A 27,990-nucleotide genomic window follows, 5' to 3' on the forward strand; every position below is an offset into this window, starting at 1 on the left:
ATGCCAATGAGCGCCGAGCCTGACTCAAGCAAAGACCTGCGAAGGGGGACGCAACTGGAGCGAGGGCCGGGCTGTATGAGGATAAATAACCTGATTGTGTTTGTCTTTCTGATGATTGATGTGAGCCAACCTGTCAGATCTGACCCCCCCCGCTCCCCGTTATTCGACTCCTTATCCAACCGCACACCGCATCTGAACCCGTCCCCTCTCCTGCACACCACAACGCCACTCATCTGTACCATCAACATTCCTTTTAAATCCCCTCTTGTCCGTCATTACCATATGGTGTTACTCCCACCCTCCCCATTAGCCCAGCTCTTTCGGGGGTCTGCCGTCGACCCAGACATGCCCATGTAGAGGGAATGGGACATTTTGTTTGGATCTTTGGAAGCCTTCCTGATGAGAGACGATACAAGTTTTTAATAAACTTGTTATCCCCCGGGCGGGGCGATGATCTGCCTGTGGTTGTTCCCGACACCACAGGCATTATTTGCACATAGACACTAACTCCTGAAAGACGGATCCTTCTTCTGTTGCTCTTTCTGTTTCCTCATGTTTAAGTTTTTCTTTATCAGAACCAAAAGTCTAAAAACCCTTTGAGGAAAATCTGTGATTTTGTGCTGCATTTTGGACATTGGGCATTGCACTTTCAAGATTAGGTTCATGGCCGCTGTTTTACTGGCATTGGCACATTTGGGGAGATTACAACTCTTAACAACCAGCTGCAAGCTCCAAGCTTCCATTTCTCACATCTAAATCTTTTCCTAATCTCTTGTTGAGGCAAGAATGAGAAGACGTTCCCAACTGCCAGGAAACCAAGATCCTGAAATGATGTGAAGCTCAGCTTGGCCTTCATCTTGACGCACCATTGTACTGTGGACAGTTGCCCCCACAGTGTTCATCCACAGCCATAAACATCCCTGATCCCCCTCAGAGACAAAGCTGAGGGGAAATAGAGGCAGCAGATTCCAGTCGGCCACAAATACTACCCATAAATAGCTGCATAGCCAAGAGCAGCAGATAAATGAGAGTAGAAAAGTATTGTTCTTTAAATGAGTCTGAACAGCTGAAGAGGAGGAGGCCAGCGCTGTTGTTTTAGACACTCCACTCTCAAGCCTTTAAAAAGTCAAAACCAGAGATGACGGACTGGCTGAGTCGCCCGCAGATCTCTCGGGACCTGGATTCTTGTCCCTGGAATAGTTCAGAATGAGCGCACTTTTAATCCCCATCCCTTGTTCCCTGCCATCTCCCCTCCACAGCCGCCAAACCCCTCCTCCTCTTCCTGTGCCACACGCCAAAACCGGCATCTCCCTGCCACCCATCGGTTCAGGTTGGATCGCTCAGAGGTCAGACACCTCCCCATTAACCGTCTGACCCCGTGCTCAGAGGCCTTACAAGCGCTGTCCTCGGCTGCCAATCAGTTCAGGGTTTCGGTCGGTTTTGGTCTTTACCGTGCTTTGCGTTACAGAACACCACCTCATGAATAAAACCCACGGTAAGATACGGAGGGAAAGCCTGTCAGCAGCTAATTGACCTCTTGGGACCTGTACAGTGCTCATCTCTCCTCAAGTCTTTCTTAAGTCTCCCAGAAGCTCTTGTTTAACCAGAGTTAAAGTAAACCCCCACGACCACAGCAAGGGTAAACAGTATAATTACTGTCAGTGTATCGAAGCAATAGGTCATTATTTGGAAAAACGAAGCTGCCGACAGTTTGGCTCACACCGGAGTCTGTATGAGCTCTTCTGTCTGCACGCCAGCAGGGGCAACAGCTGAAAATACCTGCAGCCCTGTCAGCTGCACTGGGAGTCCTCAGAGGTGAAACAAAACCTTTCTCCACTCTCATTATCCCAGCGGAGATGAGACAGAGAGCGAGGCCCATTCTGGGGTGCGTGATGTGACCCTGCAGGATTGTGGCCCGCTGGCCAGCGATGCATTGTTGTGAAGTGAGGCGGGTGGGAGCGCGGCTAATTTTGACAAGGAATGCTCAGAGGGAATCGTTACGAATGGTAATGATCCAAGACGCTAATAAGCGATGGGAGGAAAATGGCTGTTTAAAATGGTGCGTAGTCAGTGGACAGACATGGACCTCGGGTTGCAGTGTTCATAGATTGGGTGCAAACAGCTGCAAGTGAGAAACTGAGATGGCCTATGAAGTTGTTTTTTTTAAGATTTAAGTTTTTATGCAAACGTTTTGGAGATAATCAAAGATAATGGGTTTGATTATTTCAATTTCATTCCTTTCTGTTTTTTGGAGATGTGCCTTAAGATCAAATACAAAGAAATTACCAAACGCTGGCTCACCTTGGATGGATGCCTCACCTTGAGAACAGTGATCCTGAGCAGTCGCTGCACCCGTCATCCACTTGACTGCGTGTCGAGCCTTTCTCTGAGGTCCTCCTCTCATTTTGACGACCGTGCACTGAGCTCATTTCAGCGTTGGATTTGACCTGAAGTATATTTAGCGTATGGCCGTATTGTGCTTTATTCATATTTCCCACAGTAACTGTGTGTAAGTCCTTGATTTATGAGGTTTGCCGATTTGGAAACCAACACACAATTGCTGTGTTTGAGTTTTTCCTTCACTGTTACATAATGTTGGCTTTATCATCAAGAGAGAGAATTTAAACTAATCTGAGCAAGAACAAGAATAGAACAGGCGGCTCAAGATGTTTCGTGACTTGTGTGAAGGCCCCTTGAGTAGTGTAACAAGTCCTCATCCCAACTCTTTGGCCAAACCACTGATGCTCCTCGATGGGCCGCAGTAAACATGTGGTTAACCTTTTGAATTCAAACAAAACAACTTTGGGTGAAAATACTATGGCTTTAAAAATGGAAACTTCAAATTAACGAAAGTCCTGCGTTTCTGCGTCATCGCATTCCCAGAGTGTTTTTTCGGACCGTCTAATAATGATGCAGATGGGTTGCAATAATTTAAAGCCCCGGTGTGTCTCATGCAGACACTTCAGGGATCCTTGTGCGGTGACATCAGACGCCGAGGGGCGTGACAAAGCGTCTGTATTTGACGCCATGTGAATGAGAACAAGCTGGTACTAGAGAACCTCTGGTGGCTCTGTGCTCCACTAACCCACTATAAACAAAGAGACGTTCATTTGAACCCCGCCATTGCATGCCAAGCATGTATGGATTCTTTGATCAGTTGAGGCCTCGCATTGAGTCCTGTTCCAGGTTTTGAATGTCGTATCCAAACATGTTTTCGTCACTACACCCCCGCACAAACACTAAGTCTAGATGAGGCAGAGGGCAAACAAATGGTCATGTGGGCCTCTTTCATAATCAGTTAAGACAACGTAGTGTCGAAGCATGTGGAGCCAGTCATCCGGGAGGAGGATGATTCGGCTTGGCGGTGAATCAATCAATACATCAATAAATTAAGTCAATGTGCACCAATGGAAAGACATTCCTAAGCGATTGAGTCATGCAGCGAGACATCTCGTTATCATGTTTGACTGTGATGTGTTTCGTTTTTCTTTTTTTTTCTTTTAGATGAGACGCCACATGGCAAGACAGGAGGTGAGTGGACGGCGATAGACATCTAATCTCCTCGTGTCAGCTCACAGTGTAGCAGATTGTAGCTGCACAAAGTGCAGTGTACACAGCAACAGACATGTATTTATCAAAAGAAGGGTAGATGCACAGGTGAAAGAAGGACAAAGATCTACCAGCACATCTGCACACGTAACATAATAAGCAAAGTTCTGAAATTAGCCTGAATGTGCAAACACAGTCGGATAGGAGTGTAAATGTGCAGCCAATAGTCGGCAGTATGGACATGCTGCTGTGCTCCTTGGCGATCTGAGGCGACGACCAAGCTGTCAGTATCTCTGACATTCCTCTCGTCAGCCTGCTGATCCCTCTCTGTTGCTTCAGCTGCCGCCTCGGCCGCCCCACGTGAGCAAGGTGCCGGCATGCAACTGGCTTTTTGCCGCCGCTGAGGTTTGACCTTGGAGCTGCAGCATCTTGAGGCTCCAATGGATTGGTCAGATAATAAGATATTTAAGATTGTCAGTCAGATCTTGGTGGGCACCGGCTCGTGACTTCCAGTGTCATTACTCAATCAATTACACATTATTGTTGAACATTTAACATGTGTAACAACACATGAACAAATAAATGTCGGGGTTATATGCATTTCATGATCCAAAGAGGCCTTTTTTTCAGTGCAATCTCGGTTTATCTCAAATAGATGATGAAAACAGTTATAAAATGTATATACATGATGATGCATAACACTTCCAATGGGTGTTGTCATCAGTAGAGGTATAAAGTATGATTCTGCATTGTACTATTTTAACATCTTTTAATGTGCATTTCAGTTGTGAACCTCAATACATTTGCATAATCCTAATCTTGACATATTAACAGCACATTTTGTATATTTATAAGCAGGAAAATGGTCATTCAATTTGTTTTTTCCCTGTGTTGTATACGATGTGAGAATGCTGAGAAAAGAAATATGATTTGATTGCGATGAAGTGTGAATTACTACGTGCAGTCGGGTTGGTGTAGATGTGTGAGTTGTTACACATTTGTGTGTTTTTTATGTGTGTTTGTTTTGGTGTGTATGTTTGACTGAGAGAGGCATTGCAGATGCTGAAGCTTTTGTGCTCATAAAAAGCAGCTGTTCCATCCACCACTATATTTGTCACATGCTCAGAAAGTGTTGCCCCAGACAGTAACGGTGCCCTGCCCCTACCTGAGATTTCCCTGGAGATTTCTCCACCCCCAGGTGGGTAAACCTGACGCGACCCTTCACTTCCCCCCCCAGAGTTCTTTTTCACATCACATTCACATCACGTGTTTTTCGTTTGGTGTGTGCGATCACGTTTTTTCTTCTTCGACTAATTCACTCTGAGAGGCCTGAAACTGCAGTTTTCTTGTGTAGGTATGATTGCTCAACACACCGTAGGTTTACACAATGAGTTAATTAGGTTAGCTGTAAGACCACCAATGCACTCGCTGTGCCTGCACTGCTCCACCTGCACTCCTCTACCTGCATTTGCCTTGACGCTTGGTGTTGACAGCAACTTGTGCTGTGGCTGTCTTTGAGTTGGTGCAACTGTGTGATTTACTGAGTCATCAATAAAGGAGGGAGAGAGGGATTGGGGAAATTTGATTTTACTGAGTCTGGTGACTCTGGTCAAAGGTCAGCTGTCTAAATATAGCACAAGCAAACAGATCCTTACATACATACTGTATGAGTCAGTAAATCACTCCTTTCTTGATCACTTTACAGTATAAGATATGCAATGACCAGATAGTTGCTCCATTGGTGCAACTGAGTATAACAGGAGACACAATGGCCATATTTGTGCTTTATTCATATATATATATATATATATATATATATATATATTGGAATAGTAATTGATTTAGTTGAATTTGAATGATTGATTTGAGTTGTTCTTTTAGCCATATTCGCAGCATGGCTAAGTCAGTCAGTCCACGACTGAAATATTGAAATTTCATGTTGTGCAAAGATAATAAATCCTGCTGACTTTGAGAGATCCTCTGATCTTTCCTCTTGTGCCACTATATGGCAAAAAATGTTATGAACATTAATAACAACGGTTTTCCCATCAGCTGTATGTTGGTGCAAATTAGCTAACGTCAACATGCTAACATGCTAAATCAAGATGGTGTACATGCAAAATATACCAGCTGAACATCCGCATGTTAGCATTCTGTTGTTAGCATTTAACTCAAGGAGCAGCTGTGTGTCTAAACCTCACAGAGCCACCAGAATGGTTGTACAAATCTACCTTCATTATTCAAACGTCACCAAGTAAGATTGTGTCTATCTGGTCATTAGCTATTTATACTTATTTGTTTTTTTGAGCAAGCATTATTTTGCGAGGCTGTTCTGCCAGATGCTTGCTGCTCCAGCTTGGCGCTTTGTCTGCTGTACAGAAGCGGTAGCAGAGGGGAAAGAGCCAGTTGAGACTGATGGGAAGAAACCAGAGCCCACTGAGCCTGAGCCATTACAGGCTGTGACGGCTCAGGAGTCGAGTCCCACAGAGAATGGCTCAAAACAACCACAGCCTGGTGGGGTCGGGGTAAAAGAGCAAGCAGAGTCCAGTAACTCTACTGTAAAAGAAGAGGGCCTTTGCTCCCCCCCACCAACTGGTAAGTATTACTTTTAGAGTTAAATGATTCCCATTTCTCTCTCAAATGCACGGTTAACCCTCTAGCTCTTTCACTGAAAATGCAAACAAGTCCTGAAAGTCCGACTAGTCATTTCAGTTGCCCACTACATGATTCAGCAGCATGGCAAAGTGATCCAAAACCTAGATTTACTCTCAGTTGAAAGGTGACAGATTACCTTTACTTTACCCAGAAACCATTGGACTTCACTTGGATCCATTTATAATTTGCTTTTAAAACAGTGCTCTAATTCCTTCATGACTTTTAATGCATGCAGAATTCGGTGCAGTGTCTGAGCTTTCAGATATCTAAAGTAATAAGAACTAATGTATACTAATAATAATAATGATATAATAATAATAAGCACTAGATGAAGTACCTAAAATGGCAAACTGAAGGAGATGCAAATTGTGTACAAGGTGAGTGAAACTCCTTCTATAATCCAGAAACATGAATGTATCAAGCAGAACCAACTCACAAATACAGCGTTCAATACCAATCAGCCGGCTGGTTTTGATTATGTAGTATCTACAGGTAAGTTGAAATTAATTGATTTTGAGAGGGAAGCTGAGATTCTTTGAATTTACACAAATCTTTCGTGCTTTTGTTGGCTTGGTCTTGAGCTTTTTTTTTGCAAATATGGGTTGCATCTGCCGCTTTAAGGTTGACGTTTTTTTGATACCCCCGTGTTGTTTTTCTGCACTTTTGTTTCGGTGGCTTGAGACGTTTGTGGTACTGAGCATTCATGACCGCACACTGTTTATCTGAGAAAGCTACAGCAGTTAGGGTCAAACCATCAGTTGATATTTTGGTCTCATTCTTCCTGTCCAAGAGCTGCATGCAACGCTCCGTTCAGAGTCTTGTCTCGCATGTGATCGACGGCCAATTGTCGGCCTGCCAGTCTTGTGTCTTTTTGACCTGCCAGTGATGGATTTGGAGCTTTTTGATAGGTGGGTCTATTTGTCAATGACACCTTTATTGCAGATGATGATGATGCTGCAGCCACTACCCCATCCCCAACACCCCAAGCAGGTTGGTACCCTAACAGCCCTTACTACTTCCTAATTCATCCTCACCTCACCCTTTGAGGACAGATGCAATCACCTTAACTCAGGCGCAGATCAGCTCCTATCACCTCATGAGTATTTTTTTGGGAAGAGCTCTAGTTGAGTCATAAATTACTAGTTTGTTTGTTGGTCCACTACATTGTGGTGATCTAAGAATAGCTAAATTAATCCAACAATTTGTTTTCTGGTGTGTGAAATATTGGGCTCAAATCTATGCAACGCCGCAGTTAAAATGTTTTTGTTCAGATTTTCATGTAAAATCTGTAAATATTCCGATGTATGGACGTGCACAGATATACATGTAAATGTGTGCAAAATAATCCTACCAGCATATCAATCTTTATTTATTCATCTGGAATAAAGGTATGGATGTGAAAATGATATTTTACATGTATATTTTATACATTCAAAATACATAGAGGGTTGCTAAATGTGCGTATCAGTACACATGCACAGTACTGTTCAATACATTAAAATACTGTCTACTAAAAGGGAACGCTGTTGAAGTTCAACTTTTGAATATGTTCCAGAACAGTTTGTGAACATTGCTATAATTTTATTTGTTAAAATTGTTATGCAACTTTCGGAATTAAATTCCAAATTATGGCCTATCATTGAATTGAGCTCTGATTTTTAGATGCTGTTAGAAAATAGTTTGTTAGTACGTTTCAAACTTTTCTGGGAATTGACCTTCCCTTTTGTGTGTTTTGCTCTTTTAAAATACATTTGGGAAATGTATTTACTTGCTGTCTTATCAAGTTCTTCTCTGTCCAAAACAAACTAGTTAGCTAGCAGTGAAGCATTTATTTAGCTTATTAAAGACTGGAAGCATGAGCAGGGGAAAAAGCGAGCCTCTAAATAAATTACAGCCAAGAACTTAAAAACTGGCTTAAATTTTGTATCTTATTATAGCTAGCGGTATTTGGTATCGAGGTCCCGCCTCTCCACATTCCTAACCTGAGCCTGCTTCACTCAGAGCCATAGCTCAGAGCAGCTGTCAATCATCTTCTTCTTCTTTTTCTTTGAAGCTAGCTGTCAATCATGATGTCACACCCCCTTTTTATAGCATCAAATGACTAATTAAAACCAAACTTTATGGAAAAATTAACACATGAGCATATATCAATCTGATAAGAAAAACGTAAAATTACAGAAACCATCTTTGTGGGAAAAAACATTTTTATTAGTTTGGCCAGCCACCAGGGGGAGATCGAGATGTTTCGGCTTCACTTTTTGGAAGTTGTCATGTCTTTATTGACTGCTAAACACACACACACATTATTTTTAATAAGACGGTTTCAAGGTGGGAAATGGCACCTTTGTCGGAGTTACGCTAACTTTTCCTCTGCATTTACCGTTAGCTAGCTAACTCTAGTCTGCACGCTAAGCTAGGCTCAATACTGTGCTACCACTGTAACTTTACTTCACGTTCAGACATTGGTAAGGCGGCAAATAAATGAATCTACCAAAAAGTATTCTAAATTATCATGCTTGTATTTTAATTCCACTTATAGTTTAAGTCACCAACTGGGACTCTCTGAGAGAATCTCCTGGATGTTAAACATTAAAGCTTGATGAAGCGCTGTGTGGTGGGGAAATTAACCACAATCACATTTGCCAAACAAACCAGCAAGACCAAATTCCTAAAGTTTTTTTGTAAATCCAAAACATACTTGATAACATCAACTTCTGATGAAATATGCATTTCTGTTTGGTAGCGCCAGAAGTGCGACAAATATTTGTGTTATTTTGAGTACTCCTAACAGTTTATTTTAATTTTACAAGAGAAAAGGCTTCAAGGATGAGGGATATGTGATTGAGTTCACTGAGTGAAAAAGCACACAGCTGCTTCTCATAGCTTTTCAATGGAAAACATTCAGCAGCTAGTTAAACCCACCCTGACGTAGACACAATATCCATCAAACCGCCTACGATAGATGAGTTTATCCTCATTCATTTCAATGATAACTGTGCTTTTTTTCACAGAGGATGCCAATTCACCCAAGAAACTCTCAATTGAGCTGCCTAGTAAGATCTCTCTGTTAAATACCTCTATTTTAGTTCCTCTGAAACCAGTAGCCGACTCTAAATCAGATTACCTTACCTTACCTTAGCTTTTCAATATAAATAAGTGAAAATGGTCAAAATCTCTTTGCTAACATATTAACATACACCTATTAATATATGTTTTTTTATACATGGTGTTACATGAACATGTTTTTTTCTGAACACATAAACTGCCATTTATGTGAACACATTTGGAATTCTGGTCATAACAATCAGATCTATGTTTTGCAATCAGCAATCAATGATTATTCAAGAATTTTTTTCAGGTTTTTGATTCAGAATTCCCCGGGTCAATGCTTGCAAATCTGTAATTGCTTGTTGGTTTTACTTTTGTGTGTGCTTGCTTCGGTGGACTTTACAGTATTATTCCTTACAATATGCTGTAAATTTCTCTCTGTCTTTGTTTAGATGATAGCGTGCCAGCCATGGGGAGAAAAGACTCAGGTAATAAAGTGGTGGCCAATAAAATACAAATATGGAAATCATACTCTTTTTTTCATACACTCCAAGAGGAAGATCATCATCAAGATATTGAGATTGTGACTCAACCATTTTCCTTTTTTCCGTCACAGCTGATCACATTTTTAGCCTCAGGATAAAGGATTCAAAAGTAGCAAGCAACATTTGACAGATACTTTGGTCAATGGTGAACTTGCATAACAGACCATTACTCCCATTACATAGGATACTGGTGCATCAGGAAGATGAAGATGTGACAACATCTTTCTTATTTTCGCTGAAAAATGCCCTTTAATGTGGCCTGTTATGCTTATCAGACACACTTTCTCTGTTTCATATTGTCTGTTTCATGCTTTCCATGTTGCAAAGAGCTTCAATTTTGAATGACAAGTGATGGCTGAAAGTGAGAAAATGTCTGTCTGTGTAACTCTCCTCTGGTAGGACTAAAACTTTCAGATCAAAAGTGAAAGGTGGGTCTATGAATTCTTGAACTGTACCGCTTGAATGTTTCCTTGCACAATGATGGTGGCGAGCATTGTGTCACGCATGTGTTTCTCCTGACTGACCAGTCTGGTCTCTGGGAGATGGCCAGGGCCCGGATGACCCGGACAAGCCCATTGACACCCCACCACAGTCCACCCTGATGCTAGAGAGTCCCCAAAGTGCTGTTATCCCTGTGGGTGAGTGATAGCACAGCAAAGAGGAGATGAATATAAGTACAAGACATCCAATTATAGATATTAAGATTGGTACGAGGGTGATACATTGATTTCTCTAAGCCTTAAAAAGTAGTTACACATTTGCTTTCTTGCCAAGAGTTATGCCTGTTGATAAAATATCAAGCAAAATAGAAATGCATATCTTGCAACCCTGTGTAAAAACACAAATTGATGAATTTTCACTTAATTTGTTGCACAAATAATAATATTAATAATAATAAATAATAACAATAAATAATAATAATAAATAATAACATTTTAATGTTAACTCAGAGCCCCGCTTGTGATTTTTCTCTCTGTTTACAGTCTTTATGCTAAGCTAAGTTAACCGGATACTGGTGCTAACCACCATTATCATCATAAAAATAAACAGACATAAGAGTGGTATTGATCTCTGCAAAAAAAAAGAATCCAATAAACACATTGCCTTAAATATTGAACTATACTTCCAGAGTTGCACGAGCCTCAGCGTCAACATTTCTAAATAAATGTCACAATAAAGATGTTTTTTGACAGCGTAGGGTTTTATTAAACTTTCAGTGGGACATTTATGGTTTATTAATTGGATTGTTGGACACTTCATTTTCTGTATCTCAAGGTGGAGACATCACCTTTGTTGCCAAGGTGGAGGCCAAAGATCTCCTCCGCAAACCCACAGTCAAGTGGTTTAAAGGAAAATGGATGGATCTAGCCAGCAAGACAGGAAAGCACTTACAGCTGAAAGAAACCTTTGACCGGTTGACCAAGGTACTGCACAGCTTTTGCTCCTACGTGAGCACCACCTCTCAGTATAGCGCTGTTAAACCAATTATTATACATCACCCCCTGGCAGATGCACACATTTGAGATGCACATCATCAAGGCCAAAGACAACTATGCTGGAAACTACAGGTGTGAAGTCACCTACAAGGACAAGTTTGACAGCTGTTCCTTTGACTTGGAAGTTAAAGGTGTGTTGAAGCATCGAGGAGCATTAATATCTTCTAATGTGTTCACAAAATACCGTCTAGCATATGTGTTGTCACTGTCTTACAGAAACTGACCAGGGCTCACAGAATATTGACATTCGATCGGCTTTCAAAAGAAGGTAACGAAAGAACTGTCAACAGCGGCCGTTATGAATTCAGTATGCAACAGTACAGTATTTCATTTTTTTCACTCCAACTGAACAAACCAAAGGTATTTATTCCAGTAAAAAGGATTAATACTAATACATGCTCCTGAAAAGTGAAGAACACATGTCAACTCCTAGTGATATTATTGTACTACATTAAAGTGTGACAAGTTTGTAATAATGTCATTAACCTTTCTCAAAGGTAGCTACAACTCAACCTGCCAACTCAATGTGTAATGGAAGGCCAACTCTTGCATTTTAAATCTCCCTCCAAACAATGTGTCCGGAAAGCAATGCAAAGCATCCCAGTTTTACAATGTTGCAACACTGTGGCAATATTGCCTGGGACCACTCTTGAAATGCATTTCACAAAACACCTTGTTTCAAGCTTTTATATAACCGTAAAAGAAAAAGAAAGTGTTTTAGTGTAAGCATTAATCATGCGTTAGCTTGGAGCTAACACATCAATTGAGACTTTGCTTTGTGTTTCTCTTTTGGCATTGTTTTATAGTGCCTGGAACTGTTTCAACTCTGATCTGTATTAATCTCTCCTTGTTAACAACAGCAGTGAAGGACAAGAGGATGCAGGGGAGCTTGACTTTAGTGGTCTCCTTAAACATAGGTGAGAATCAAATCCCAACCCAGACTTTGTCCTTTTCGGTATTTTTTTTTTTACTTTGATTTGTATTGGGCTGCTGTATAAGTGGCACATACATTTCTTCAGATGACACATTATGCTTCACCAGGGGTTTTCAAAGTCCGACACTGTGGAAAAAAATTGGACAACTGTGCAGCATCCACATAGTGTAACATGAAATAAGTTAATCTTAATGGATTTATGTCAGTCATATTATTAGAACAACTAGAACAACAGAAGTAGAACAACAACTACTTGAGAACAATTTTGTGTTACTTAAAGGTGCAGCTTTTTTCAGTCAATTTTGCAGTTTTGGGATGATTCAAGCGCTGATATGGATGTCCATAATTTGAATATTCCTGGCTATATTCTCAGTTAATAGGGAGAAGTTCTTTGTTGTATTTAGCCGAACATTTTGGTAACATAGCGCCATTGAAAGTATTCTGTATTATCTATTAGTTCCTGTACTGGATTACGTTGATACTAAAGAAAATGTAGATGTTTTGACTATAGAGTTATAAGGAACATCTCTATTGTATGATTTATAAACTGAATTATGGACATTTAATTGTTGATAATAATGATATCCCCTAAAAGTGCACATGACGCTTAGTCTGTGCATCATATCTGGGACTTAGTCAGGGGGTGCAGATTTTTGTGAGGCGCCCTCACAGTTTGAAAACCTCTGGTTTGCTAAAGCTTCAGTCGTGGCTCAGAATAAACACCACGATGCATTTCTCAGATGATACAGTGCAACATTTACGTGTGAGCACAAATGGTCCTGCAGGCAGTGACACAGTTTCACCGGCGAAATTATACATTTACGTTGGGCTTGTCTCTTCTTCTCCCCTACATATTCAGAAATCAAAGGTTAGTAGAGAGAGAATCATAGGTTTTAAAATGCTTAGACCTTACTGCGGGTGAGTACTGTAATCCTGTAGAGTCCCCAGCATGACATGTAGCTCTAGGACTTGGACGAGCAAGAGTGTTGGCCTCCTGTAGTACGGTAACACTTCATTTGAAGGCAGCATTCCTAGCCGCTCCGTCCGCAATCAGTAATGATGGAAATGGGCCTTGCGTCATAAACACTCTGAGGTGAGCACCTTCATGAGGCAGAGGGCGCCGTTTTGGATCGTTATTGATGTGACCGTGGGCCATAGAGAAATGACGCCGTAAAATAGTGTTATCTCTACATTGTCGTTTTTTTTATTTATTTCAACTTAGAAATATATATAGAGATTTTACCACCATGTTTATTTCAGCTCTCTTCACAATTGCCTGAAAATAAACGGATGAGAGGTACAAACATAGAATGGAATAATACCTGACGCTATTCACCTCCAATCTTTCAGACATTTGGGAAAATGTCGACGAAAGAAAGGGCTGTCTGAATGTTCTTTATGTGAACTAATGAAGACACTCATGTCCGGGGGCGTCGTGTTTACTAACGGGGATCTCACAAAATCTAACATCTTAACCCGTGACGGAGCATCTCTGAAGTGAACACTCAAACCAACAACAAAACAAAGGGATGGGCCAGTTCATGAGAGCAACAGGAAAGACGTTAAAATCAGCGTTTAAAGTCGGTTTCCCCGATATCCACGATATCCGTGTGCATATCATGTGATTACAAACAAAGGCGTTCTGCAGTTCAATGAGTTGGATGACAATCAAAAGCTCTCCTTTATTGGTCTGTGTGTGCTTTTGTGTGCTAATTGAATCCTTTAAACCTGATAAAAAACACTTGTTTCATCTCTCACACTTACTCTTAAGTCTTGTATCCAAACTAAAAGATCCCAACTCAAATTTCCTCCATAATTCTGCTCCCATTTAATATTTCTCAATGCATGCAAGAAACTTTAAAAAAAGCCTTTTTACAATAATTATTGTGGATTCAATGGCAAACCTCAATCTTTAGAATATTGTAACAATACTATCGAGTGGACTTTTATGTAGCTGAGTGGGATTCTTCTTCTTTGGTTCTAATATATGGTAGATGTTAGAAATACTTTTGCCATTGCATTTAACAGTTGCAGAAAAAAAAAGGATGGAAACCACTAGTTTAGAGGATAGATCTTTAGATTGAATCCTGAATAATCTTGTGCGGACACAATTAATACCTCCAATACTTCTTGGCAAATTAGAGAGCGCCTCTGTGTTTTGTGGTCCAGTTAACATCCGACTCCAGAGCTGATTGCGCAGGTAGACAGCTCACCACGGCCATCCCTTTGTGTGACATGTCCCGAGGAACAGAGTAGGATGCACAAACCTAGAAATGGCAGAGCAGGAACCAAGGAACCTGGTAAAATAATGATCCAACGACTATTCTCGAGCTTAATGAGTAGTTCCTCAGGACACGTTGCAAACACCAGCCTATGACCCGCGCCCTCACATCATTCCCTCGTGTCCGGCTCCACTAGGGAGGTCAAACCGGATGACACCCCGGAGGTGGACGTGTGGGAGATCCTGAAGAACGCCCGGCCGGATCAGTACGAGAAGATCGCCTTCATGTACGGCATCACGGATCTGAGGGGTCTGCTGCGGAGGATGAAGAAGATCCCAAGAGAGGAGAAGAAAAGCGAAGGTAAATCAGTTTTTTCACATTTTTTGGTGAATATCATCAGTCTTTGTGTCAATCTTGATCTTAATGTCTCTTTCACAACATTTATTTAAAGCTTTTGCAAAGAAACTGGAGCCGGCATATCAGGCGGATAAAGGGGGAAGGATCCGCATGGTGGTGGATCTGGCCGACCCCACGGTGGATCTGAAGTGGTACAAGAACGGACAGGAGATCAGGCCCTCTCCCAAGTATGTCGCAACATTTTCCCCTCCAGCCTCTCTCTCTCTCTCTCTCCCTCTCTCTCTCTTCTGTGCCTTCTCCCCGTCAACATGGCACAAATAAAACGCATGTCTGTATGCGTTTCATTTGGAGCATCATCTTTCTTTCTTTCTGATATTATGTGTGTTCATATAATGTTTTGTCACCACTCAAAAGCACAATGGTCAACATGTTTTACATCATTTACAGATGCATTCAGTCCGTGTCTTCTTTTCACTCATTTACTTGAGCTCGAAAACACATTGTGTGCCACACAGACCTACATTTTTAGAAATACCCATATAGAAAAATATTACAACCTAAAAGTGGCTTAGTAAGACAGTATTTCTATTGGAACCTTCCAGCACCTTCACAGTTTTCCACACAGTCTCTCCCACACACTTTAGGCTGCATTCACACTGCAAGCCTTAATGCTCAATTAGAATGTATGAACCGATCCGCCTGCACAAAAGACAATAAATAAGTCTGCTGTCGAATGGCAGTCAACATGTAGGTCACTGAAATTAGCATTTTTCAATTTCCTTTGTAAGTTGATTTGCAGTGGAAACCAGTGAATTTGTGAGCAGATTATAAGGAGGATGACGAGAATAAGAGCCACACTTTTAATGATATACGGAGTTGTGTGCGTGGATGCCGAGTCGGAGCCGGGAGTCGTGGGTTTGTGAACCTCAATCTAGACGGACTGGGAAAGTTTCATGAATTCCGACATGACTGTTCAGACTGCAAAGAAATCAGACCTTTATCTGAATCAGAAGTGAAAAGATCAAAATCCATGTGATTTGTGCCGTTCATAACATAAAAAAATATCGGATACAAGTCACCTTTGCCTGCAGTGTGAATGTAGCTTTAGGTACATTATGAATGAACATATATTTAGGCCCCAGAGCTACATTTGGATGTAAATACAGTGTATGATGTCAACTGTTGCCATGAACTAATTGTATATGTCCTCCTCCGTACAGGAAAAAGGTGGTATACCTCCTTTACAGGTCTTTAAGTCTGGCTTTGAACTAATTTAATAGACGCTAAATCACATAGTAAATCAATTTAAATAAAGATCATGTGCTTTAATAAGCCATTACTACTGCAACCTTAACAACAAAAATCCTATAATTATGGAGCCGTCATGATTTAGTTTCAAATCTACTATGACTGAAAAGACTGTAGTAGATATGATTTATGTGTTTAGCATTAGCATTAGCATTTAGTATTTATTAATTAAATGTGTACGAATGAATTAAATACTAGACAGAGTGATACTTATTCCTCACCTTGGGAATAGTGGTTTGAAAAAACCTAATGTTATACAACCCTTTAAAAAGGAGCAAAAAGCTACATTTCTACAGCTGCTATAATGTATATTGTATGGCAATAACTCATATATGAAAATCAACTTAAAAGATGATCATATGTTTATTTTGTTCACTCCAATCAGCCCAAAATAATTGTATGCATGTTTTAAGATCAACCAATAAAACTGAATTAAACATTCTTTATCTAGTGAGTCTTTAAATATATAATAATGATTAAATGTATATCTCATAATAAGGTGTAAAACCAAAATTACTCGTCAACAAATACAGTTTGTTTACAGCATTTTAGAGTAGATATTAGGATTACAGACTCATTCCCTGAACCCTCGAATCAAAGCCATGCCAATTAAAGCCATCTGGGAGGTTATTGCTGTTTTCTGGTTTTGGTCTCATGTTGCATTTTCTCCAGAGCTTTCTGTTCAGAAGACTTCACTATGAAAAGCTCTCTCTCTCGTCGACAAGCATGATGTTTCTCTGTCTTTGTCTGTCCTTCTATCTGTGTGTCATGTGATGACGCTCTTTCCTGTCTGCCGTTTTCACCTACTGTACACTTCCTGTGCTTCGGCCCTATTCTGGCTCCACTGCTGACCTTAAGTCAAAGGAAGTAAGTAAGGAAGTTTGGTCAATTCTCCCTTTCTCCATGTCCGTGTGATCCCGCCCCCTGTGTCCTCCTGACTGATGGGTGCACTTGATGCATGCCGAGTATAACAATGAAGTTGTGATTGTTCATTTTCACAACACTGCTGTACATTTTTACTTTAAGAATGATTTTTTTGATTCTGTCGTCTTTCTTTTACTTAAGATCATGTAATAGAATCCATCCATATTCTATATTGTCTGGTGTATTGACCTGTACATAGTGTTGGTGAGCAGTGATGTGACTAATGGACTTTCTTTTTAGGTATATTTTTGAGCAAAAGGGCACGCTAAGGATTATGGTTATCAACAACTGCGCCTTGACTGATGACGCAACATATTCTGTAGCTGCAGGAGACGAGAAATGCTCAACAGAGCTGTTTGTCAAAGGTACCTCCACCTGTTCCCCTTTGTCTCGCTTGTAAAGAACTGTATATATCATATGATACGCTGCAGATCGGTTCGTGTATAAATCAGTTAGAAACGTGCTGTTTTTCCTCTCTTGTCTTGCAGAGTTGCCAGTGAAGATTATTAAAGATATCGAGGCTGTGAGAACCACGGTGAATGAGAGGGTGGAGCTGGAGTGCGAGGTGTCAGAAGAAGGTGCTCAAGTCAAATGGTGAGACTCATTTTAATTTTTAAAATAATCAAACTCAAACTAGATTGCTCTGGAAATATTAAATTATGCAGAATGGACAGCAGTTGCACCTTCTTTCTGGCTGGATGCATTGTGGGTCATGTAGTGATTAAAGAGCATAAGCACTAACAGTGCTCCTAGATTTAGATAAAAGCTACAAAGTATTATGAAATAAACGCTTTATTTGATAGGTTGTTAAATACTAAATAATGTAATTAATGAGCTGTATGTCTCCCTGTGCATGTGCATCATCATGCTTGACTTGACAAAATGAAACAAATACATACATAGATATAGATTTACTGAATAACTTCCAAACAGCTGACAAGTTAGAGGGAGATGTAAACATAGATTAAAGTGAATAGGTCACTGATACGCAATCCAGCTATTCATGTTGGTATCAGTATCAGATATTAAATTAATCCTGAATCAATATTTACTTGTGTTTAAACAAGGTTGTTATTTCAAGTAAATCCTTCTGTAAATCAACAACTGCCAAAGAACTTCTCCCTGCACTGTAACTAGTACCACATGAAATAGAACTTCACATGAACTGTAAAATAATGAACCCATGAGATAAAGTTTTCCAAATAACACTTGAGTAACAATGAGGCCCTCTATGCTGAGCTGCTAACTTAACCATGGTGACTAATTTCTAATTTCCAACGCTTCTTCCTCCGTCAGGATGAAGAACGGCGTTGAGGTTCCAACGGGAGTGCGCTCCAGATACCGAGTTAAGTGTGAAGGAACTAAACACTTCTTGGTGATAGACGACGCCTCCAGAGAGGACACCGGGTCATACTCCATCATGGCTACCGGCGGCACATCAGAGGCTCATGTACAAGTTGACTGTATGTAGCATCCCGGGCTTCTTTTTTTTTGTCTTTGCAAAAAGAATCAGTATTACCAATGTCCTCTATTCTGTTCTCATATTTTGAATTAGTGAAACCGCTGAAGGTGTACCAGGACCTCAATGATTCGAAGGTGCTGCTGGGTCAGCCCATCAAGCTGCAATGCGAGATTTCCCCGGGCAACGTCCCCGGCCGCTGGTACAGGAATGGACAGCTGATCCAGCCCAATGACCGCATCAAAATCGTACACAGAAATAGGTACGGGATCCATTTTGAACTCGTCAATCACAACCACGCTCACACTGATGACTAATGTCATGTCGGCTTTCCAGGGTTCATAGTCTGGAAATCGCGGCCGGCACCCTTCACGATGCAGGAGACTACACTTTTGTTCCGGAGGGATATTCACAGAGCCTCTCGGCCAAACTTAACATTATTGGTACGCAACCTGCACAATTTTATATCTTGACAATATACTGTAAAAAGTAGCATAACATACATTTTTATGGTGTCATTTAATTTCCTATAGATCCACCAAGGGTGCACTTGGAAAGCATGAACTTCCCAGACAACACGGTGACAATTGTGGCGGGAAACAAACTTCGCTTGGAGATCCCCATCAGCGGAGAACCAGCACCCAGGGTGGTGTGGATGAAGGGAGAAAGGGTGAGCTGCAATGGATTTAGTGCTAAACTCCTTTAAAGCAAACAGCTGGCATTATTTTTCTTTTTTTAAATATACCAAGGTAATTCCCGGGCTTCCGTGTGCATGAATGAAGACTATTTCAAGACTCGGATTAATGCATATTAAGTGCTCTTTTGAGTATTTCCAGCAGCAGGACGGTGTGTGTGGGATTGACTCAGAATAAACTACAGTGGCCTTGTTTACAGGATTTAATGAACATATCACCGAGTGTCGGAATAAGTTATATCAGGCTTTGGATAAACAGACAAGTTATAAATGATAAATTATAAAATAAATGTGTAGATTTGTAGATAATAACAAAAATATAGAATATTCCCAGTCTTTTATCTTTTATTTCACATTTAAGGCTTAAATGGAACAATGTTTCTCCCTCATTTGTCTTGGTAGGTGATTCTTGAGTCGGGCAATCGCGTCCACGCTGAAACGTACGGCGACCAGACCAGCCTGACGATTGACATCACGGAGCGGGAGGACACGGGCAACTACAAGATTGTCCTGCAGAATGAGGCCGGCGAAGCCTCAGCCAGCGTCAAAATCAAGGTTGTGGGTAAGTGATCACAAAACACAAAGGTGCGAGGGAATTGCATTTAACTTTCTTGAATCCTTAACATGACACTGTGTTTTCTGCAGACATCCCTGACCCTCCAGAGGCTCCCTTGGTCCCAGTGGTGGGCGGTGATTGGTGCTCCATGGCATGGGAACCGCCAAAATATGATGGGGGTTCCCCAATATTAGGTAAACGTCACATCTTACGTATTACCCCATCTTAAATGTATGTGTAGGGGGTTAAATTACAAGCTTTCCTCTAAAGGATACTTCATCGAGAGAAAGAAGAAACAGAGCTCCAGATGGATGAGACTCAACTTTGACCTGACCAAAGAAACAGCGTTCGAACCCAAGAAGATGATTGAAGGCGTGCCGTACGAAGTGCGGGTCTTTGCAGTCAATGCCATTGGTGTGTCCAAGCCCAGTGAACCATCCAAAGCCTTTACTCCCCTCGGTGAGTAGCCCAAATGTCTCCACTGAGCAGTCTAAACACTGGCCTTTGAGCTGTTGCTGCCAATAATCTATCCGGGAAAGTATTACGCGAGGCTTCAGTTTATCTAACAACCGTTTTATGATAATGGAGGAAATCTCAGAGGAGGCCCGGTGGCGGTGCATGTGTGATCTGCCCTTGGTGCCCCGGCAACGCAGCTGTTCCTCCCGATAGCCCACCATCCCAAGCATTCTGACAGTGACCTCCACTCGACAGGCAGGAGCTTTAGAGGATATTAAATATGTCTTTATAATGGCTGCCAAATCATCTGCGGATTAGAGGTTTAGGAGATCAGGTCTGTCAGAGGGTTCAATAGGGGTTAACTGTGATTCAGAATACAAGAATAGATGGAAAGAGCAGGGACTAATGAGATCTGACATGCAGATTCAGAGCATACCAGCCAGAGCGAGAGGCGCCGTTCTCACTTCTTCATGACTGGCCAAAATGGATGTTTTCCGATCTCGTTCACACCCATTGTTGGATTGTTGCGATGACTCCTCTGATCTCTAAAACCTGTCTTCTCCTCTCAGCTGTGACCAGTGAGCCCACCATGCTGGTGGTGGACGATGTCACCGACACCACGGTGACCGTAAAGTGGCGTCCTCCTGAAACCATCGGGGCTGCCGGTCTGGACGGATACTTAGTAGAGTACTGCGTAGAAGGAAGTGAGACAACCTTTAAATCGAATATAGGCCACGACTGACTGTGTGATTTTTGACGATTATGAGAGAAACTGTGTGAAACTTTTTACCGTCAATCTAAACCATTGGTCCTAAATCACAATGTGATACACGTTCACCAAGAGATTCCATAGAAATTGTAAAGGTTTTAAAAAATGTAATGCATGGGAATCACAAAATGAAGTTAGCATCTGCCATCTGGTAAATACTGGGTAAATGTGGGCTGTGGCAGGTAAAAGTTTCAGGAAATAGTCAGGAATTAAGGTTACGTGATAAATTGCATATTTATTCTGTCCGGTGGAAAAAGAGAGAAATTGTTGCAGCATAAAAATGACACCAAATACACCGGCCAATGCAACATTGTGGGCACTATCTATTTATCATGCTGCTTATATAGTTTGTAAATGTACATTGTGGCATCACAAATCACCAAGTCTTAATGCCACACGTGTAACATCGCTGCTGTCACATAGTTATTAGGGGTCTGAAATTGTTCGTACATGTTTGTCACAGCCCACAAAAATTTCAGTGAAACTCGTTAGCAAATTTTATTTTTCAGCTGGACTGATTTTTCCTTACAGCCGATGATTGGATAGTTGCCAACGATGAGCTGACAGAGAAGACCAAGTTCACTATCACTGGGTTGACTCCAGGAATTAAAATTCTAGTTCGAGTCAAAGCCATCAACGCTGCCGGAGCCAGCGCTCCACGGACCATTCAGCACTCCATCATGGTCAAAGAGGTTATCGGTGAGCTCTGGAAACTTATGTGGAGTGGTTTGAAAATGAGCCTTTGTAACTTGACTTTAAAGTTGAATTAAAACAAACATCGATATCAATGTTTCCTCCTCAGAACCACCCAAGATCCGCGTCCCACGACACTTGAAGCAGACGTACACTCGTAGAGTTGGAGAAGCGGTCAACCTCGTAGTACCATTTATGGTATGGCAACCGACCAACCGACCAACATCCGCTGTATCTCTGAGCAGAAGCATAAACTGTGTGTGTGTGTGTGATCTCTGCAGGGCAAACCAAGGCCAAAGGTCACCTGGCTGAAGGAGGGCCAGGCCATAGACCCGACCCACGTCAACATCCGCAACACAGACTGCGACAGCATCATCTTCATCCGTAAAGCAGAACGCAGCCACTCTGGAAAGTACGAGATGGCTGTGCAGGTGGAGAACCACGTGGACACGGCCATTCTTGACATACAAGTCGTAGGTCAGTGACATCAAATCTAGTTCCCTCAAAAAAATGCCCTAGAAGAAAAAGAAAAGTCTAAAATGTATTATATTATTATACATTTAAATCTCTTTATTGCTGTCGACAGTAATGCTAGGTATAAAATGTTTTTGTCTCTCATTGTCAGGAGACGTTATACACTCCTAAACTTTGAACTACTACGACTAAAAATGTTATTGTTGCATCGTTGTCTCATAAGGGGCAAGTGTCAATTTAAGAAAACACTTGAAGGAATGAATATTCTTTATTCAGTTAATCCATCCATCCATTTTATGTTGCTTATTGAGGTTCAGGTTGCATTCATTTATGAATTATTGATGTACGCTGCTGGGAAAGACATATTCCCTACTGGTTTTACATCATAATTTATTACTTTGGCCGGCATGCATATAAAATGTGTATTAAATTGATTGCTTTGACATTGCATGGTCAACTTGAAATGAAAATAACAAAACCAAACTGTCTGCTTACAATCTTTTCTCTGATTGTTAGACCTGCCTGGGCCTCCTCAGGGTATAACGATTGAAGATGTTTGGGGAGGAAATGTGGCTCTGGCCTGGACTCCTCCAAAAGACAACGGCAACGCCCCGATTATAGGCTACACCATCCAAAAGGCCGACAAGAAGACAATGGTCGGCGATCCGTTTTACAAAATATACTTAACTGAAATGGCAAATGATGTGAGGTCAATATTTACATTTACATGCTTCGATCTGCTTTTCAGGAATGGTACACGTGCATTGAGCACTACCATCGCACCTGCATCACCATCACAGAGCTGGTGGTGGGGAACGAGTACTTCTTCAGGATCTTCGCTGAGAACATGTGTGGCCCGAGCGACACCGCCACCCAAACCAAGAAAAGCGCACTCATCGTCAAAGAAGGTATGCAGTGACTGACATATTGGCAAACGTCAACGGTTACTAACACCTTCTGATGGGGGAAAATGCTTCCAAAGTCAGAACCTTGGAACAAATCACATGCATTTCACGTGTCAAAAATGTTGTCTTTTCATTTGCTGACTATCCTTTTCACATGCTGTTATCTGAAAGGTGCTGTCTGTAATGTTCTCTGCCTTAAAGTGAGCCTGAATTGATTTACAGGCTCACTTTAAAAGCCCTTTAACAGTGGTGTTGTAGCCTCAGCCGATGATAAACAAAAAAATGTTGTCTTTTCCTCATCACTTAATCACTTAGGGAATATCCCACATGATACCGCTCAGCGACAGTATCATGCGCAACCCCATTCCTTTACCCTTCCCCCAACAGGCATGCAGCTCAAAACATACGAGTTCAGCGACCACGACTTCATGGAGGCGCCAAAGTTCACGCAGGTGCTGATCAACACTTCTGCCATCGCCGGCTACAACGCTACTCTCAACTGCAGTGTCCGGGCCAACCCAAGGGTACGTGGCAGAACCTAAATAGTCATTCACAGCGAGTTAAATGTGTATAATAAAGTGTTGGGTTGCATTGGAAGCAGTTGGGGATGGGGAGTATTTGCAGTCCTTCAGGATCATGTTGTATTATAGCACTGATTCTCTTCCTAGTGGTCCAAAAACATATTTATAAACATCATTATATTTAAAACCTTGAGTGGATGGGTACAGTCTTTTTTTTTACTTTTTTCTTCTGTTTTCTGAATGCAGCCCAAAGTGGTCTGGATGAAGAATAAGATAGCTATCCTCGACGACCCGCGCTACCGCATGTTTAGCAACCAGGGAGTATGTACTCTAGAGATCAGGAAACCCAGCCCCTACGATGGCGGTATGTACACCTGCAAGGCCGTCAACGACCTGGGAGAGGCTCAAGTGGACTGCAAGCTGGAGGTCAAAGGTCAGTGTGGACCAGGATGGGAGCTCAGCGAATCATCTGTATCTGAGTCTGGTTTCTCAAAGCCTTCCACCTTTCTTGTTTTATTTCTTAATTTATACTGCCTCTTACCTGTGCCTTTGCTAAAAGAATCTTTTTTTTTCTTCATCTAAAAAAAGAGAAATAATCATTTGTAATCAAAATAGTCACTGTCTTATTAATATAATGTTGCAAAGGTGGCTTTGGGAAACCAACTCCACTGGAGTACTTTAGTGTTTGGACTTTGTTTGCAGTCTACCAAAGGGCCACATAGGTGCTGGACATGTAAGTATCTGGATTTCGCTGCACCTGCTATTCATAAATGTATGGCTACGGTTGTGTGGAAGTCATTCTGAAGTTCTTAGTAACTTTTAACTAGTTTCTGGCTATTTCTTAATTGGGTTGCACCATTAGAACTTAAGGAATCTTAGCTGTAGTAGTAAAGACATCAGTAATGTATAAATTGGTTGCAAGGAATCTGTAGCACTGTCCAATCCAAGGCAAGGAACTATGGAAACAGGAAGTGACTGTAGCGTCACGAGCTGTCACGTAATTGCAGAAAATAATAGCCTTGGGATGCCAAACCATTTATTAAACTTACCTGCCAATCATTAGTAAGTTAGTCTTTATTTATATATGTATATATAAAAAACACTTTAAATAATTTTAAATTGTCAAATCCATACCACTGAGTCTCTAGCTTGCTCATGTGAACAGCGCAAAAATAACTTTGGATTCTATTGGATGCTATTTAAGTTTTATACTGTGTTTTTGGAACCAACGGCGCCAAGAATCTGTAATTACAAGGTGTTGCCCACTATATTAAATTGGTTCCTCTAACTGTTAAAAAGAATATCAAGCTAACGCTGCCAGGTAGCTCAATTAGCTTTCTGACAAAGTTACATGAAATCTATTTGTGCGGTGCAACCTGATTTATTTTTCTCCACATAATTGCTGCTTGAACTTATGAACAGTTGGTGCAACCGGCTCCTGGACGCCATTTTCTAAATAGACAGAAATAATGACTTGATAATAATCCGTTCCTTTGTGTGCAGTGCACATAATATCTGGTGACACATTTCCATCACCGCCACCACATGTAGAGGTTTATCCCCCGTGTTCTCTATCCAGTCATCTCGTTCATCATCACAACACACCACCTCAACACACAGTCACATCTCAGTAGGAATAACACATAGAGCTGTGGTGTTTTTGTGTTGCCTTAATTAAACTGTTCTCCACAGATTCCACTGCCCTCTTTATGCACACAGTTAACTCCTCATATAAAAGAGCTCAGTAATAACTCAACAGTATTCCCTGGTGCACACCTATAACTCCATGTTAACATTTTGTTAACCCCTCTTCTCTTCTCTCTCCCCCAGTCCAAACTCAAGAATTGTGAATGTATGTTCTCATAAAAGGTAAGCTTTCATATGGTTTTGGCATATGAAGCTTATGTCATTCATTATGCATCTTTCAGCCTGCTTGTGTAACCTTGCTTTTCTCAGCCGGTGGGATTGTGGCAACTTTTCTTCCTCATGAAAGCAGGTGCCAGGGAAAGAACATGTGAAATCGGGCATTAATGAAAAACGAGGTTTGCATGACAACTTTTGCCAAATTATTCCCCAGTTCTGCTTTGCTGGATGAATTTTAACAGCCCTGTTTTGAATATCTTTAATTGATTGCCATAGTCGTTGGTGTGAAATGGAATGAATTCAAAGACTATACCGCTCATTTATGTTGTGTCACAGACAAGGTGAGTAATACATTTTGCAAACTTGCTAACCTTTGCCAAGAAATCCAGAGCTGGGAATGAGTTTTTTTATTATGTTGACATGACGTCTACGTATGTTGTTTTTCTGCTGTTCGTTAAATCATACAGGAGCCAAACAAAGCTTACTAACACCGGGTATTTTCTACGTCCTGTTTGGACCTGAGCGATGAGTTGTGTCTGACAGTTCCTGTTGTATCCCTTGGCTCACAGTGGTGGAACGTAACATTTACTGAAGTAGTGTAATTAAAGGGATATTTTGACATTTAGGGAAGTACTTGTATGTTAATTTGCTTTTTTTGCAGAGCGATAAGAAGATTGATACCACTCTCATCTCTCAATTAGATATTAAGCTACAGACAGTTAGCTTAGCTTAGCCTAGCTAGCAATGCATCCACTCTGAGTACTTCCACCACTGTTAGCATATTGTGGATAACTAGAGATAGCGTACGCTTTATTAATTCTGGAATCTTTTGAAGATGTTTGACCTGCATTGTATAATTTCAGTGATATCAACTGTGCTTCTGGTTCTGCAAGCCTGAGCAGACGCAGAGATTTGGTTTGAACTCCTCTCGTCTTTGCATTCTCTTTTCTTCCTCTTCCCCATTTCTCTTCCTCTCTTTCTCTCTGTTTTTCACTCTCCACTTCCACCTCCGTCCCTCCCAAGAATATTATAAGAGAGTTTTTCCTCTCGTCCCTCAGGAGGATTCACCTTCTACGAGCTCATGCAACGCGGAGTGCCCCTACACCTGATTGACAAGTACATGAACGAGAAGGTTGTCGATCAAGAGAAGTAAAAACCGGAAAGCGTGCAATGAGACACTTATGCTTTGCTGACATCTGCCGCTGATAGTGACCCTCTTCTCTCACCTGCTGAGGGTCAGCGGCCTGAGGGTTGGATGGAGCGATGGCAAGACTGATGGGGGAGTGTGGTGGTGGGTGTACTGGTCTGTGGTGTGACATGCTGTGTGCACGTTTGGAGCTAGTTACTGTAGAAATATAAAATACATTTAAAAAAAAGCCAGGTCACTTCTTTGTCATCCTCTTGTGTTTGAAAGACTGTCAGCTCAGATGCATGCCAGCAGTGTTTTAGTTTTAGCTTTGAGTAGTGTGTAAAAAAACATCAAAAACATCAAAAATAAAACATAGACAAAGTACATATATCAGTGTACACTTGCAGTATTTTACATGTTGATTCTTGTTGGGAGTGTCAGCTGAAGGTGGTAATTTATTTCCGTGATCTGAAAGAAGGGCAAAGGGAGTGTGTAAACAATGTGTTGGTGTTTGTATGCCATGTCAGTACTTCTATATGTGAGGAAAATGAAAGTAGACCAGAGTAATGTTATGAGTAATGATGTGCAGACCCTTCTAAGATAGTACACATTACAATAATTCAATGAATAATTGTTCATTTCACTTTTTCTGTGTGGGTCCTGAATGTCAAATAGGTGAGAAAATGTAGAGGTTTACACACAGTCCTGCACGACACAATGCTTTTTTGGATTCATATTGGACTTTTTGATTGATGCTCAGTCATGTGGGCATGCATTTACCTTTGTAATTATGACCCATGGATTACAATAAAAAAGTCATTTCAAAATGTGATTTTTGCTTTGAGTGCTCTTTTGTTGGAGTATAATGCTATGACTATCCATTTAAAGAAAGCTTACACACAGAGATTAATTTTTCATTTTATTTCTTGGGGGAAATAAAGATTTATTATGGTGGACACTAAGATATAAAAACGTAATAAATAATTAACATAGTTAATCAACAATAGCCTGAATAAGTGAGAAAAAAAACAATCACTGCGGTCACATAAAAAGTTCATATAAAATGAAATACTTACACATGAGGGTTTCATTGGATTATTCCAGTATATTTATATTAATTCTAAGGTTACAGATTCTGTATTTCTCCACCAGATTAAATTCAAGGCAAAGAAAATAAAACAGCTAAATGAAAAGACTACAATATGTGAGGGGAATTATAAAGTTATTCTAAGGCCAACCTAAATGTCTCAATACAAACCAGAACATGCATATGTGATTTCAACACGATGGATAATACATGGATAAACAATTGCATCTCATTGCAGTTTTAACTTTTTTTATTTGTATTTTTAAACGTTTGCATTTCCAGCACATACTGGAATAAACAAATAAACTCGCAGTTGCCATCGGGGCCACGTCCTCATTCAAACTTC

General features: G+C 41.0%; 1 protein-coding gene across 1 annotated transcript; it reads left to right on the top strand.

Annotated features, from left to right (window-relative positions):
* Positions 1–27,389, top strand: mybpc1 (myosin binding protein C1; the record flags this gene model as incomplete). The annotated part of the gene is made up of 31 exons (XM_079236121.1): positions 1–235; positions 1,260–1,346; positions 3,505–3,531; positions 7,147–7,194; positions 9,216–9,257; positions 9,705–9,740; positions 10,325–10,435; positions 11,073–11,221; positions 11,307–11,424; positions 11,510–11,561; positions 12,154–12,210; positions 14,646–14,809; positions 14,901–15,033; positions 17,279–17,403; positions 17,527–17,632; positions 18,335–18,501; positions 18,594–18,759; positions 18,834–18,940; positions 19,031–19,167; positions 19,594–19,753; positions 19,837–19,941; positions 20,018–20,206; positions 20,773–20,907; positions 21,504–21,671; positions 21,775–21,863; positions 21,947–22,142; positions 22,656–22,795; positions 22,888–23,047; positions 23,432–23,568; positions 23,812–23,998; positions 26,487–27,389. 31 exons carry the CDS (start codon positions 1–3, stop codon positions 26,579–26,581), a joined length of 3,828 nt encoding a protein of 1,275 aa, XP_079092247.1. The 3' UTR covers positions 26,582–27,389.
* Positions 27,390–27,990: the final 601 nt, after the last annotated feature.

The sequence above is a fragment of the Taurulus bubalis genome (genome assembly GCF_910589615.1).
Source record: "Taurulus bubalis genome assembly, chromosome: 20".
In the NCBI taxonomy this organism is placed as follows: domain Eukaryota; kingdom Metazoa; phylum Chordata; class Actinopteri; order Perciformes; family Cottidae; genus Taurulus; species Taurulus bubalis.